Raw genomic sequence first — 14,892 nt, forward strand, 5'->3', positions numbered from 1 at the left:
GGCTTTTCATAAGTTCCAATCTCGTAAGCTAGTACAATGTAGCTTATCAAATGTCTAAATCGCATAAGCAAGTACCCCAGATGTCAAGAAATCGATAATTCTTTGAGATGTTATACAGATTTGAGAAAATTACGTCAATATTCAATCTTTCCTATGTTACTTTTATTTATTTATTATTATTCTGATTTTTGTTTTCGGTGGAAATAATAAATTTCTATCTGCAAAGTAGTCTGTTTGACCACTTACATTTTAGGTGTTTTAGTTGTAAAAGAACTTATTCCATCGATCAATGTAGCTTTTTTGCTTTGAAAAGGCACATTATATTTCTATGATGTTTTCCATCCGTAAAATGCAAAGAAAAGACTTAATATAAATATGATGTTATTTTTCAGGAATAAGATACAGTGCTTTGAAAAAACCATTGATCAGACATGGAACCTCCAAATAACATATTCGAATCTGAAGAAGAATTCGAAATCTCCCCCACATGTTCACCCATAACACTCGACCTAACCCTCGGCTTCAACGACATGCCGACACCTGGCACAGAAACGGGGCCCACAAACACCCCACCGCGTGTTTTCTCGTGCAATTACTGTAAGCGCAAGTTCTACAGCTCACAGGCATTAGGAGGGCATCAAAATGCACACAAACGAGAGAGAACGATGGCAAAAAGAGCCATGAGGATGGGGATGTTCTCTGAAAGATACGCGAGCCTTGCATCTTTGCCACTTCATGGATCGACATTTCAGAATTTGGGTATCAAGACACATGCCTCGTTGCTTCAAGGAGTTCAAGCTATGAGAGGTGGAGCAAGATTTGACCAAAGCTATGTAGGGATACCGGTGTGTATGGCGGATAATGAAGTTGAACCGTTTTGGCCGGGTAGCTTTAGGCAGATCGATGGCATTGGTGATTCGAGTAATAACATTTCCAAACACCCGGAAATTACTCCACCACCTGATCTTACTTTAAAACTTTGACTTTTTTTGGTCTGTGTATCCATTTGTTATGCAACACATGACATGATATGACATAACAAAACAAAACAAACTGGTATTGTAATTGTTGTGCATTGGACTTGGACTTGGACTCGGATTCGAATTGGGACTCATTTCAATGTGAAAAAACTTGCGGTTTTTGTCCCACTCGAGACGATTTTCTTTATTATTATTCAGTAATGTCCTGATCATAAAAAGAACACATGAAAATAATGACTCAAAATACTAGTTTAACAATTACAGTTTAAAATGTTTTAATAATAAAAATATATTCATTGAAAATTAAGAATGCCATTTTATTAAATCATAGCAGTTATAATCTGTAACTATTTGAATGAGAATTTGCTAAATCATAGTAGCTAATTTCTTTTGCTAAAAGTATAATTAAAATATTAAATTTCCATTTATATTTTAACTCTTTTATATTTAAAAATGAAGTTAGTTACAGTGGTTTCAAAATTTAGAAAACAAATAAACTAATTTGTAAATTTATTAATTGTAAATAATATGTACAGTAGATAAGATGTTAGTGTAAAATAAATTATATGGAGTATAATGTATAATGATTGTTGAATGGTATATTGAAGTTCATTACAAATCTACTCTAATATATAAAAGCCATTAATGCCACTTGTTACATTTTCATGCATTTTGACATATAATTTTGTGGTTAATTTTTAAAAATTAATTTCCATTTGTTATTTTGTGGTAATTTTTGATTTTCTTAATTAATTATTTTAATTTTTAGGTTATATAAAATAATTAATGTGTCATTAATTTCTTTTCTTATGTTTTCAAATTTTAATCTGTTTCATTCAATGTATACATATATAATTTCAAATTGACATGTTTCTTTCAAAATTCATTATCAATTTAGACAAAATGATCTGTATAAGAAATAATCAAACTTTGTTTTCATTGATAAAACCAAAAAAAATTATATGAGCAAAATATAATTATTTCTTTGCAGTTTATTTAATTAGTACAAATTAAATTATTTTTTTGTTTGTATATATTTTGAAACTTTATTTTAAAAGATAATTAATATTTACAGCTTGATATTTAATAATTTCTCTGAAAAAATATTTAATACAAGTGAAATAGTATTTAAAGTAGTAAATGTTTACATTGCAAAAATATATTCAAAAGTACTAAAATATCCTCCTTAATAAATGAATGTTTTCTTTGCCACATGTCAATCTCTTATGAGTTTTGACACTTGTCATTTTGTGGTATTTTTGAATAAATATTTTTTCCATTTGTCATTTTCTCATTTTTTTTTTATCTTTCTTAATTAACACATCATATTTACACCATAATTAATAATTGTCTTAATTGAAAATAATCAATAAATTACAATATTACAACTCATATAGTATTTAATATATTTCCTTTTAAATTTGAAATTTAAATATATTATTTTTTTAAACCTTCATATTTAATTTAAATAACACAATAATCACATATAAAAAATTAGTATTTAATTAACAAATACTAACTACAATGGATTAATAATTAATAAAGAAAAAATATTATATATATATATATATATATATATGCTTAGTTATTCTATTTAAAGTAATTATTGTGTTATTGTATGCATAAATATGGGTCAATCAGTTTTTACTTATTTTAAGAAAGTGATTAATATATATTATTGAATTAAATATAATTGAAAAATATCATCTAATTTAATTATATTAGTATTTTAGTCAATTAATATAGATTTAATAAAGAAAAACTACATATTTTAAATGATCATAGATTCTATTAATTTTAAAAATTCGATTTTACGAATTAAAATTCTTTTAATTCGGACATTCTGACAGAATATATTTGAGTATATTCATAAATAAAAATATTCTTGAACCATAAATAATAAAAATATTCTTGAACCTATTTCATGATTATGACTTTAAAAACTTTTTGTAGAATAACAAATTCTCAAACCATTAATTGAAAAATAAAACAATAAATATATAATTTCTTATAGAATATGGGTAACAATTGTTAAGAATTACATTTATTGTTAAAAAATAAACTAAAAAACTTTCAAAACGGGAAAGAAAACATCAAAATCTAACAACGATACTAATACATTCTAAAAGAATAATGTTGCTTAGAATCACTTTCAATTTTGTGGTCCGTTCTTCAAGCATCAACTTCTGTGAAAACAAAACCAAATTGTAGTTTAGATTCCAATAATGCATTAGCAAATGAAAAATAAAAAACTAAATTCCTTTGAAAAAATATGTGGACTTGTAAATTGCACCAAAACCAATAACCAAGAATTGTAGAACATGCGTAAATCAATGAGAAAAAAGTTCATACTTCATTCCAACAGAATTAGAATTCATGATTCCATTCCAACAGAAATGGAATTAATGACTCCATTAAAAGAGAATTAGAATTCATGATTCCATTGCAACAGAATTTGAATTCGTGATTATAACTCCATTAATAGAGAATCCTACCTATATAAGGCATTGAGCATATAGTAAGTTCGTGTGGTAATAAAGAATGAACAATGTCAAAGTAAGGATGCAAGATACAAGGTATTAGATGAAAGTTTTTATAGCCAATTTTAGAAAAAGATGTAAGTAAGTTAATGAAAGGTTGAAATTGAATACATATCAAGAACATAACGGAAAGTTGCTGACTTTGCATATATAAAAAGGATCAAATCGGGAAAGAAAAAATCTTTGTAGTTCGTTTATTTTGTGTATAAACGAATAAATCAGAATGGAATTTGAATCGAGTTTGCCCCAATTTTAGTAATTTGAACTCAATTGTAGTAAAAACCAACTAAAACCCGCGAATTGGATCAAATTGATAACTTGAGAAATGCAAATCAGTACCAATTTGGTGGGGATATTGATAGGAAGAACGGATCGAATGGCTTTGCGAGCTCGCTTAGATATCTTCTTAAACACGCTCTCAACAAACCTAATTAGAAGATCCATCCTCCTGTCATCTTCCTCCTCCTCATCATCATCTTCGTCATCGTCTTCATCGTAATCTCCGAAGAAAGTCATATCATTACGGTTCCGATTCCATATCCTAGGATCCGCCGCCGAATTCTCACCTTCTTGATCCATCGAGTCATCAAATGAAGAGTTCTCAACAATACATAGTAAACGTAGTTAAATAATCTGCCATCTGGAAATAACCTGAGGATAACTAGGAGGACGACGGGTAGCTTGGAGACGTAAACCAGGAGTTCAAAAAAGAAATGGGCGGATGAATGTACTGGAAGATGACTTTTAGAGAAATTTGGGGCGGACCATGGTGGCGAAGGCTTTGTATCATCGACTAGGGCTTGTAATCGGTGGAGATTAAGCGACTAAAGAAAAAAACGAGTTTAATATAAGCCTGAAAAATTAGGTTAAAAGTCAATACCATGATTATAGGCATTATTTTTGGAAGTTACTAATCAAATTACTAAATTACCCTTATTTATTTATTTAATCATTTAATTTTGATTGTCCCACATTTATGCATACAATAACACAATAATTACTTTAAATACTTGAACCTATCTCTCTCTCTCTCTCATCTCTCTCTCTCTCTCTCTCTCTATATATATATATATATATATATATATATATATATATATACAATGTTTTAAAAACCGGTTTTTTAATTGAACCGGTCGGGTGACGTTTTCCGGTTCAACCGGATGGTCAAACCGGTTCTATATTTTTAATTATCCTGCATATATTGATTACAAAACTTGTCATCTTTTTAGTATTACAAACGTAAATAGAATGCAACATATAAAAACAATAATTATAGAAGTCAAAATCAAACAAAAAAGCCCAAAACAAACACAAAAATCCAAGAATGTCCGGTTTGAACCGGTCCATTCCGGTTCAATTCAGCCGGTTGAACCGGTTTTTTATCAAAACCGGCCAGTTCAATCCGGTCAGGAAATCATTATAAAACCGGTCCAAATCGAACCGTCCTCACCTCCAGTTCCCGGTTCGACCGTTTCAACCGGCCGGTTCGAACCAGTTTTTAAAACACTATATATATATATATATATATATATATATATATATATATATATATATATATATATACACACACACACACACACTAGGAATACCTACAAAATAGGAAAGATAATCAATTGAAATCTATACAATATTTTGAATTATTCTATCAGATATATAAGTGCTATAATATGTGGTATCTATTAATAATAAGGGAATTAATGAATTGTATCAAAAATAGGTGGTTGCTCACCAGTCTGTTGTCAAATCATCTTCACTTGTAACAGCTATAAGTGCAATCCTATTAGAGGGAGTTCTTTAATTTCGTTGAACATCAACAACAAGAAAAAACACAAAAAACACTTGCTAAATGTTGTCATAAATCTCATCATCTTTGATTTCTTGGATAAAGATTTCATCCATTCGGATTTTTATGCAAAAAAAAAAAGAACAAAAAAAAAAAGATAGATTAGACATAACGACATTTATGTTATCAATTGATTCACTTCTAGATTCAGTCACATAAAAATTAACATTCATGCACTATAACACTTTAAAAGCATATTAGTTTTAAATATCATGATTATTACCATATCAAGTTATCATTTGGTTATAAATTATTTATCAAAAGATTTTGTTCACCACTACTCATTCCTTCCTTGCTACTAATGTTGGTGTTAATCCAAACCAATTTAAAGCCATGTGTTTTATTCAGGGGCATTTTAGTCTTTTGTTAGGAGCATGACTAAGTAAATGACCACATTGGCTCTAGAGATTTAGTGGGCAGTAGGTGCAGTCATTTTAGGATAAGTAGCCGAATCTATGTTGTTTAAATAACCTTTTAATCCATGAGTTAATTGGATGGAATAACACATAATACTGTCCCACAAAACTTCTTGATTCTTCTATTTTATTTCCTGAAATTCATCCAGCAAAAGGGCTGTTATATTATGTTGTTTGTTGCTGCAGTGAAGTGTGTATACAGGGCCTGATTTCCAACAACTAAGAGGTGAATTTTAGAAAAGATAATTTTACATATACATATTTGACCTGATTTACCTAATTACAACACGAGTTTCTCGTTTCCTGTTAACCAAACCATATGTCACAGAATCATCTATATCCACATATGCACTCTCTAGCAATTGATTATGGAGACCCAATCTTCCAGAAACGTTATTTGTGTTTGCATATAATAAGATTTCACGTTTCTTTATCAAAAAATCTCATTTACTTTTCATTCAAAGTCAACTCCAAAAGTTATGGCAGAAATAGTGAGCAAAGATAAGAATGTCTTAATCGAAAAAACATAACTTTCTTAAGTTATTTTGAAGCTAAGCTCTTAACCACTAAAATCCAGAGATGATTTCTTGATGAGTTTAATGGATAAATGTCCTTTGTTAAGTGCTTAATTGGTTGGGATTTCAGAATGAAGAGGACGCAAAAGTCAAACAAAAACAAAAGTCAGCATGTTGTGAAATTTGTTAACCGTTTTGTAATAATCATTAAAAATACCAAAAAGATGATTTAAGGGGTAGGTCGGACGCTTGAGTTATGTATGGAATGTTTTACCATTTAAGACAATTAACAATTTTATAATACTATGTGCAGAGGTTTCTTTATGAAACAATTCTACTTCTTAATCAAAATTTAAAAGTATCAATGAAAATTTATCATTTAGAATCTGGTTCAGCAAGTTTGTTGATGGAAATGGAGTCAACATATGAGGAACGATACAACCATTGTCACTGTTAGCTCCATAAATATGTGAACTTAAATCTTTAAGAATTCTTGCCATTTTGCTTGTAGTATCGCTTGATAACCTTTGTTAATGAAGTTACATGTTCTACTTTTCAAAAATGGCATTGCCTCAGAGATATAAATGGTAGACAAATTACGTGTTTACTATATAACAGTGCACTTAAAAGACATACTGCAGTAAACTGTCGAAAAATGAAATAGTAAATAATCTTTATACAAATGAGTACATATAAATGTCCTTAACCTATGTATCATTTTCATACCAATCTACTAAAAGTTAAGAAATAACAATAATACACTTTTCTTTATTTTAGTTATTATTTAATTTCTAGTTTAGAATATTTTACATATTTTTTGATTTGTTATAATTAGTTGTTTGTTGGCCCCATCAATCAAATAAATTAGATATTAAATCAATCAACTACACTAACTTAGGACTAAAGAGGCAAGGTAAGATGACCATTTAATAAAAAATTTAACGAAATTCTATTCTACAACATTTTGTTGGGTTAAATGTTTATCAAGGGTATAAACATTTTATAGTGGTGTTTTGATATTTTTCCATCTAATAGTGATATGCATTACTTAAATGCCAAAACATGTTGCTATCTTGCTAAGAGTATATATGCTTTAAAATAAACCCTATCTCAATAGTTGTTTTAAAAATCCGTTCTATCTTCTATCAATTAACATTTACCAATCTACCTCAACAGTTGTGCGAACTTGCAAAATAACCTAAAAATACAAGTCATACATACAAAATAATATAAATTGTAATGAGTAGCATCTCAATAGTTATTGCACAAACTTGCAAAATAACCTAAAAATACAAGTCATACATACAAAATAACATAAATTGTAACGAGTAGCATCTCAATGGTTGTTGCGCGAACTTGCAAAATAACCTAAAAATACAAGTCATGCATACAAAATAACATAAATTGTAATGGTTTTCTTACAAAGTAGTTCTAATAATTAAAAAACAAAACAAAAAATAAAACGTCTTACAGTCGATCACAAATAGGTTAGATAATGCTTTGACGATTTTCTTGCGAACTTCTATTTTTACTAGACAAATTAGTCATCTAACTTTCCATTTGGGGTTCACAACTTATATCGATATACATGTAACATTTATGTCCTGTCATTTATAAATGTTCGTTATCGTTTTAATTGCACATATTAGTTTCTTAAATTAAATGATACTAATTAAAATTAAAATGTACTATTATTAACGACTATTGCTTGTCTAACCGGTAAGGTTGCTAACACAAATAAAAATTACTATTATACCCTTCTAACAAAAACAACTTTCAAATGCATATTAATTAATCAAAATCTACAATTTTCAAACTAACATTTATAACAAAGCAGCAAGACTTCATTACATTCGATTAAAAAACCAACAAACAAGTTTTGTGCATCGAAAAGTTTTTATGGCTCTAAAATTCGAAACTGTAACCTAGCATGTTGCCCAGCTTCCTCATTAAGGTTCCACCACCTGCAAAAAGAAAGAACAAAATTAAAAACATAAGGGAACACAAAATGTAATGACAAAAAATACTTCATCTTCTACAAAGTTGGTTTCTTTTAAGGGGTAAATTTCAAACAGAGTGGTGGAAGTTATAAGAACATTGCTTACAGGTTCCGAGTAAGCATCATGCCTTTATGCTTCTTCAAAATCTCCATCATAGCTTCAGTATATGCAGACTCTTCTTTATCTTCAAAACCACCATTTTCACTGCTCATAAGAAACTCATTTCCACCTTCCATATCTTTCATCTCCATTACACAAAAGTATATCCCCTTCATCACATACCCTGAAACTGGCAATTTCAAAAAGGGAATATAACAGTTACGCAATATAGTAGGAACATTTATACGATTGAGCACAGTTTCCGAAGCTGAATGTACCCATTCCTTAACCTCACTGAGTTTTTTCCCACTCAGAGAAAGCCTCCCTCTTCTCTCTAAATCGCTAATGGATACCTCTTCCAACATGGGTAGATCATTAACCAGGTACAACAACATCACATGCAATGCCATGATATCCTGTAGACACTGAAACGAAATAACACGTTTCTTCTTGAACAAATCACCGATTAACTGGAGGCTTTCTTCTTCATCCCCATTGCCATTAACACATAATCCATCCTTATCCCAAATTGAATTCGGCCACAGAAATATAAACGATTCAATTTTTTTCGTGAAATTAACCTTCCATTTGAACAAACGACTATCGACAGCTCTATGACCCGGAGCTAGAAGTTCGATACATAAGGACTTCACTCCTTTAAACTTGATCAAAAACCTATACGCAGATAGAAACGACTCACCGTATAACGACGAAATCATGCGCAGAAACGACCTACTTGGGATGGTGTTCTTATCGGAAATCTTAGGGTTTAAAACTGGAGAAGCGAAGGAAATGGCATCGACTTGAAGTACAATCGAGGAGAAACGTTTGGAAACCAGATAGCAAAAACATAGGGTTTTCAAATCGATTAATCTGTTTAATATTAGGAGGATGATTTCGTCTGGTAAACGACTGATTGGAGACGAATCATTTGCATGTCCTTCGCCGGATTTCTCGAGGTTTTTCAATTTTTTGGGACAGAAAATCGACGGTGGGCTCATCGGACATTGTAACACCGAATTCTGATTATCCTCCTGTTAACTTTTATATTGATGATAAAAAAAATAATAATAATAAATAAAAATTAGAATATAATGAGTAATTTCCAAAAATAGTCCATATGGTTTCAAAAAATTGCACAATGGTCCTTCCGTATTAGACGTCATAAAACTAAGATAGTAATTAAGTGTCAATTTATTATTTTATCTTTCCTTTGAATTCGGTAACCATTTATAGGTATTAAATGCAAGGGATATCTACACTAAAGTTTTTATATTTTGGCAAAAATTTCAAAAAAGTTGTATTTTCTTTTTTAAAATGAAAAAGCCCAATAAATCGGATAAACCGGACAATTTAGCCCTTATCATCGGGTGACCCTCATTTAGCCGAGGTTACAGGTGATTACGTGGCATCTTAATGGTGACTGTATCGTTAACCTCATTAATTTAGGGTTATTAAAGAAAACCCCTTTTCTCGTCTCCTTATTCCCGACAAATCGATCGATCGATTCTTCTCGTCTCCTTTGGCGATGGATGAAGTATTTGAGTCGGTCACCATCGACATTCAAGTTGATGATTTTGTAAAAACCAAAGCAGTTTCAAGATGCAAAATGAATTCCTTAATGTTCTTTGTGAAGATAGTGAAGACGAACTAGTGAAAGGTGAAGGAGAGAATGCTCGAGTGAATGTAGATGATGAGAAAAACATTGAAGAATCTATTGAGGAAGATTGTGATGAAGATGAAATCGTATACTCCATCAATAATCTCAAGGTCAAATGGAATGTGATGAAACCGGTTATTGGAGAAAGGTATGAATCTAGACATAAACTGAAATGTTGTTTAACAAATTATTTCATCTATAAGGGTTATAAAATTCATTTCAAGAAGTGTGATACTGTTAGACTAGTGGTTGTGTGTGCTAGTGATCCAGAAAAATGCCCTTTTATGGTTCGTGCTTCATGGATGAATACTTAGAAATCATTCTAGGTGAAAAAAGATGAATAATATGCATACATGTTGTAACATCCCGAAATATCAAGAGTAGAGTTGAAGGGTTAAAAGAGTAAATCGGGAAAGAGCGACTCGGTGAGTCCATGGGTGGACTCGACGAGTAGAGTCGCGACTTGGTCGCATGTTAAATAGCCAACTCGGCGAGTCAGTAAGATGGACTCGGCGAGTAGGCGCTGAGTGGAGAAAACCCTAATTTTCGGGGTTGAGCCCTATATAAAGAACATTATGTTTCCTCCCCAACCTCCTTATCATCCCTTGAGTTCCAGAAACCCTAATTTCGTGGAGAAACCCCATTGTTGAGCAAATTGGAGCTTGGAGAGGTGGTTGTTGAAAAGATCTTAAAGAAGAAGAGGCTTGGATCAAAGGGCTTTGCAAGGATTCGGGATAATCTTCTCTTGGAGCTTCCTTTTGAGGTATCATTCCATTGTTTGAGCTGCTATTGTCTAGATTCTTCATTTTGGGGGTGTTAGAGATCATATCTTTTGGTGTTTTGGAGTTTAGAGGTTAGATCTGAGGTTGCTACCTCAGATCTGGAATGGAGAAGGGTTGGAATGCCTGAAAGTCCTTGTATTTGAGTGTGTAGTGAAGCTACCATGTCCCAAACCCTAGCCCTAAGGTGTAAAAGGCCTAGATCTCCTTGGGTTCACGTAAAGTTTGCCACTTTACGTGATGGATGAGTTGTAGGAGGCTAGATCTATGTTTTGGATCAATTGCATGGCCTGGAGTGCTTCTGTATGGATTCAGACCGGTGGTACTTGGCGAGTCACATGGGTGGACTCGACGAGTTGCTTGAAGATGAGCTGGGACTCGACGAGTTGGAAGAACAACTCGGCGAGTTGGATGAAGATGGCCTGGAACTCGGCGAGTTGTATGAAAAACTCGGCGAGTAGGTTGAAGATCGCCTTAGACTCGGCGAGTCTGTTCTTGGAATCGGCGAGTCTTGTCGAAGAGTCCGGATATTTTTCTGGTTGAGTCGAGAATCGGTGAGTCAAGGGATGACTCGGTGAGTTGTGAGCGAGTGGACTCAGAGTTATTGGACTCGACGAGTCTCGGGGTGACTCGGCGAGTTAGGTCGCGGATTGAGGGAAGTTCTGAGTATGGGGACTCGGCGAGTCATCGGGTTGACTCGGCGAGTAGAGTCAGTCAGGGGTTGACTTTGACATTGTCTTTGACCAAGGGTTGACCAGTGGTTTCCAGGGGCATTTTGGTAATTGTTGATTATTGTTTTGAGTTCAGTGCATTGGTGGTTGTCAAGTGGTGGAGATCGTATCAGTGATCGGAGCAGCTTGGGTTATCTGTTCAGTCGGCAGTTTCGAGGTGAGTTATCCTCACTATATCAACAGGGTCTAAGGAACCAAGGCCGGCCCTTATCGGATTGAGATCCGGGTAGTTGTTGTTATGTTGTTGCTGTGATATGTTTGCATCCTGAGAGCTAGGATGGTATATGTTAGAGGCCTGATTGAGATCGGTATCCTGAGAGATAGGGAGGTGCTATGCTAGTTACCTGTTAGGTCGGTATCCTGGTTAGGATGATGATATGTTATGTGATCTGTTTGTTGACTGTGAATTTCTATATGATTGTATGTATATGTGCACATGGTTGTTTGGACTGGAGTTGGGTTGAGGCGGGTCCTGCTGTGTGCTGTAGGCCAAGATACCCAGGGCGGACCGGTTGTTCTGAAGGCCCAGCGAGCGGTCCGGATAGGCTGTAGGCCCCAAGTGGGCGGACCAGACGTGCCGAAGGCTCGGAGAGTGGACCAGACAGACTGAAGGCCCGGTGTGGGCGGACCAGTCATACTGTAGACTCAGAGAGTGGACCAGGTGGACTGAAGGCCCGGTGCGGGCGGACCAATCACACTGTAGACTCGAGGTTTATGGCTAGACTCAGAGGGTGGACCAGGTGGACTGTAGGCCGGTGCAGCGGACCAGTCACACAGTAGACTTGAAGTGCATGGTTGTTCTGTGATCGGATATGTTCTGGCATGTTATGCGTGTATGGTATATGTGGTTGGTATTTTGGGGATATCTCACTAAGCTTTCGGGCTTACAGTTGTGGTTTTATGTTTTTTTTTCAGGTTCTTCAGGAGATCGTGGCAAGGCGAAGGCGTGATCGTACCGCTCCTCATGATTTTGTAGTAATGTGATTCTGGGAACACGTTAAATGTTTTGTATTGAAAACCTTTTTGTAAAGATTTAATGGAACCGAGCTGTTTTTGAAAATTTTAAAATTGGTTTCATTTTTCGGTTGTTACAAGTTGGTATCAGAGCCTTGGTTTGAGTGAATTGGAGGAACATTCGTGTGACTCCAGTCTCAAATCGAGGAGAGATTTCAAAAGAGTATTTAAAATGGTTTTCAAAAGAGTAAGGGAGGACACGGAGGTACGATCAGCCGGAGCCAGTAAGTAACCCCATAATACCATGCATGTTATTTGTTTTTGAGCTTTGATAGAACAACATGCTAGTGATAGGCTAGGGATCTTCAGGATTTCATGATATGTTGCCTGATTTGTGATGCCTGTAGCCTAGGGTTCCTTATGGGAGATTTTCAATGTTCCTCTAGTGGTGAGGGTTGAGCGTTGTTATGCATTCTTCTCTAGGGTGTTGTGGTAGTACTTTATACAAATATGGGTAGGTGTGGAAGGTAGTATGGGCCCATACTACTGAAAGCACAGGACCCATACGCGTATCAGGGAAACCATGATCTCTATGGTTGGGTTGAGAGAGTTGGATCCCAGGGTAGTGGGAAGAGTCTGATATTTTGTGTGGTGCTTTTCAGTATGGAGATTCCGAGGCATGATGAGAGTGGATCCAGATCAGGGTCGGGAGCTGGAGGGAGAGTTCCGGGCGGATCGGTGCCGCCCGAGGTTATCGGTCAGATGAGCACGAGCGAGTTGGATGCAAGGATTCGTGAGATCCTGCGTGATGAGATTGCTGAGTTGTTCCGGGCTGAGTTGCCGGAGTTGTTTGGGTCGATCAAGACCGCCATGGTTGAGTATTTTGATGAGCGCTATGCGGCTCTCGCAGAGACGGCTGCCGCGGCGGCTACAGCGGCGGCAGGGGGAGGAGCTGGTCGGGGTTTTCAGTATCGGGACTTCGCTAATATGAAGCCTCCCACCTTCGATGGAGTTCAGGACCTGATCGTCGCTATGAGATGGTTATCAGACGTGGAGGGGTGTTTCTTCACGTGTTCATGCCCTGCTGATCAGAGGGTGAGGTGTGCTCTGAACCTGTTGAGGCTCGAGGAAAAGGATTGGTGGAGATTGACCACGAGGTCATATTCAGATGCGCAGAGGGCTGCGGTATCATGGGATCAGTTCAGAGAGATGTTCAGCACTCGTTATGTTCCGCAAGTGGAGAGGGAGAGATTGGCTCAGGAGTTCCTTGAGCTGAAGCAGGATTCGGAGTCGGTGACTGAGATCACCAGGATGTTCACTAAGAGGGCGATGTTTTGCCCTGAGTTCGCTTTGGAGCAGGCTCACATGTCCCGATATCTGAGTATGCTCAAGAGGGACATCAGGCAGTTTGTGTCTGCGCAGAGGTGCGAGACCTTGTTGGAGTTGCAGGAGGCCGCCAGGCGGCGTGAGTTAGAAATTGAGTTGTAGTTGCGTGAGCTGAGGCAGGCTCCGGTGCAGTTGCAGCCGGCGCCGAAACGGTCTAAGACCGTTGTTGTTAGAGTGGGGGATCTGAGCAGCCACACTTGTGGGATGTGTGGGAGGAGTCACACCGGAGTTTGTAGGTCCAGTGGTGCATGCCGCAAGTGCGGAAAGGAGGGGCACTATGCGAGGGATTATAGGCAGTCAACGCCGGTTCGGGATTTGAGGATTTGCTATCATTGTCATCAGGTTGGACATTTGAGGGTCAACTGTCCAGAGCTTGCTGCAGGACCGGTGCAGGCTCCAGCACCGGCCACTTTGAGGATTACAGGTGGAGGTCAGGGTGGAGCGGAGCCCCCAAGGGCTCAGGGTCGTGTTTTTTAGCTTGTAGCAGAAGAGGTCAGGGCAGTGCTGGATGCAGCTGCGGGTATGTTTCTTTCTTGGTATCTTGTTATCTTGTGATTATTATGGTGTATTGTTTATGTGCTAGTATCTTCATGTGGTTTTCGATGCGGTATTTGTCGTTTTGCGGGTTGTGGTTTGGTTATGGGTTATTGTTTTGGGAATTTTGTTGGTTATCATCCATGAGAGTTATTAGTGGGAACCTGGCATTGGTTGTAGGCCGGGTAGCATCTGCTTTCTGAGGAGTGGTTAGATGCAGATTGAGTTTCTTTCGATTGGGTTAATCGGTGTTGATGTGAGATCTCGTTAAGGTTGTTTATGCTTGTGGGAAGCAGTCCGCGTGTCAGTGTTTTCTTTGTGCAGAGTTGTTCTCGGAGGTCGATGATGGTGACCGGTGGTTGTGAATCAGTGTTACAAGTAGGGGAGAATTGGAGAATTCTCCGGGAGACCGATAAGTATTTGAGGGTGCTTAGCTGTTGGGATTCAGCAGTGTT

At 35.9% G+C, this 14,892-nt stretch overlaps 2 protein-coding genes across 2 annotated transcripts; one reads left to right on the plus strand and one right to left on the minus strand.

Annotated features, from left to right (window-relative positions):
- Nucleotides 1-431: 431 nt before the first annotated feature.
- LOC145096099 (zinc finger protein 4-like) lies at nucleotides 432-983 on the plus strand. The gene has a single exon (XM_079033868.1). The coding sequence runs from the start codon at nucleotides 432-434 to the stop codon at nucleotides 981-983; it is 552 nt and encodes a 183-aa protein (XP_078889994.1).
- A 7,069-nt stretch (nucleotides 984-8,052) lies between these two features.
- Nucleotides 8,053-9,429, minus strand: LOC145093732 (F-box protein AUF2-like). The gene is made up of 2 exons (XM_079031971.1): nucleotides 8,400-9,429; nucleotides 8,053-8,258 (listed from the first exon to the last, which is right to left on the minus strand). The coding sequence occupies exons 1-2, from the start codon at nucleotides 9,392-9,394 to the stop codon at nucleotides 8,192-8,194; spliced, it is 1,062 nt and encodes a 353-aa protein (XP_078888097.1). The 5' UTR covers nucleotides 9,395-9,429; the 3' UTR covers nucleotides 8,053-8,191.
- Nucleotides 9,430-14,892: the final 5,463 nt, after the last annotated feature.

The sequence above is a fragment of the Lactuca serriola genome, chromosome 3 (genome assembly GCF_051521515.1).
Source record: "Lactuca serriola cultivar US96UC23 chromosome 3, Lser_US96UC23_V15, whole genome shotgun sequence".
NCBI lineage: Eukaryota > Viridiplantae > Streptophyta > Magnoliopsida > Asterales > Asteraceae > Lactuca > Lactuca serriola.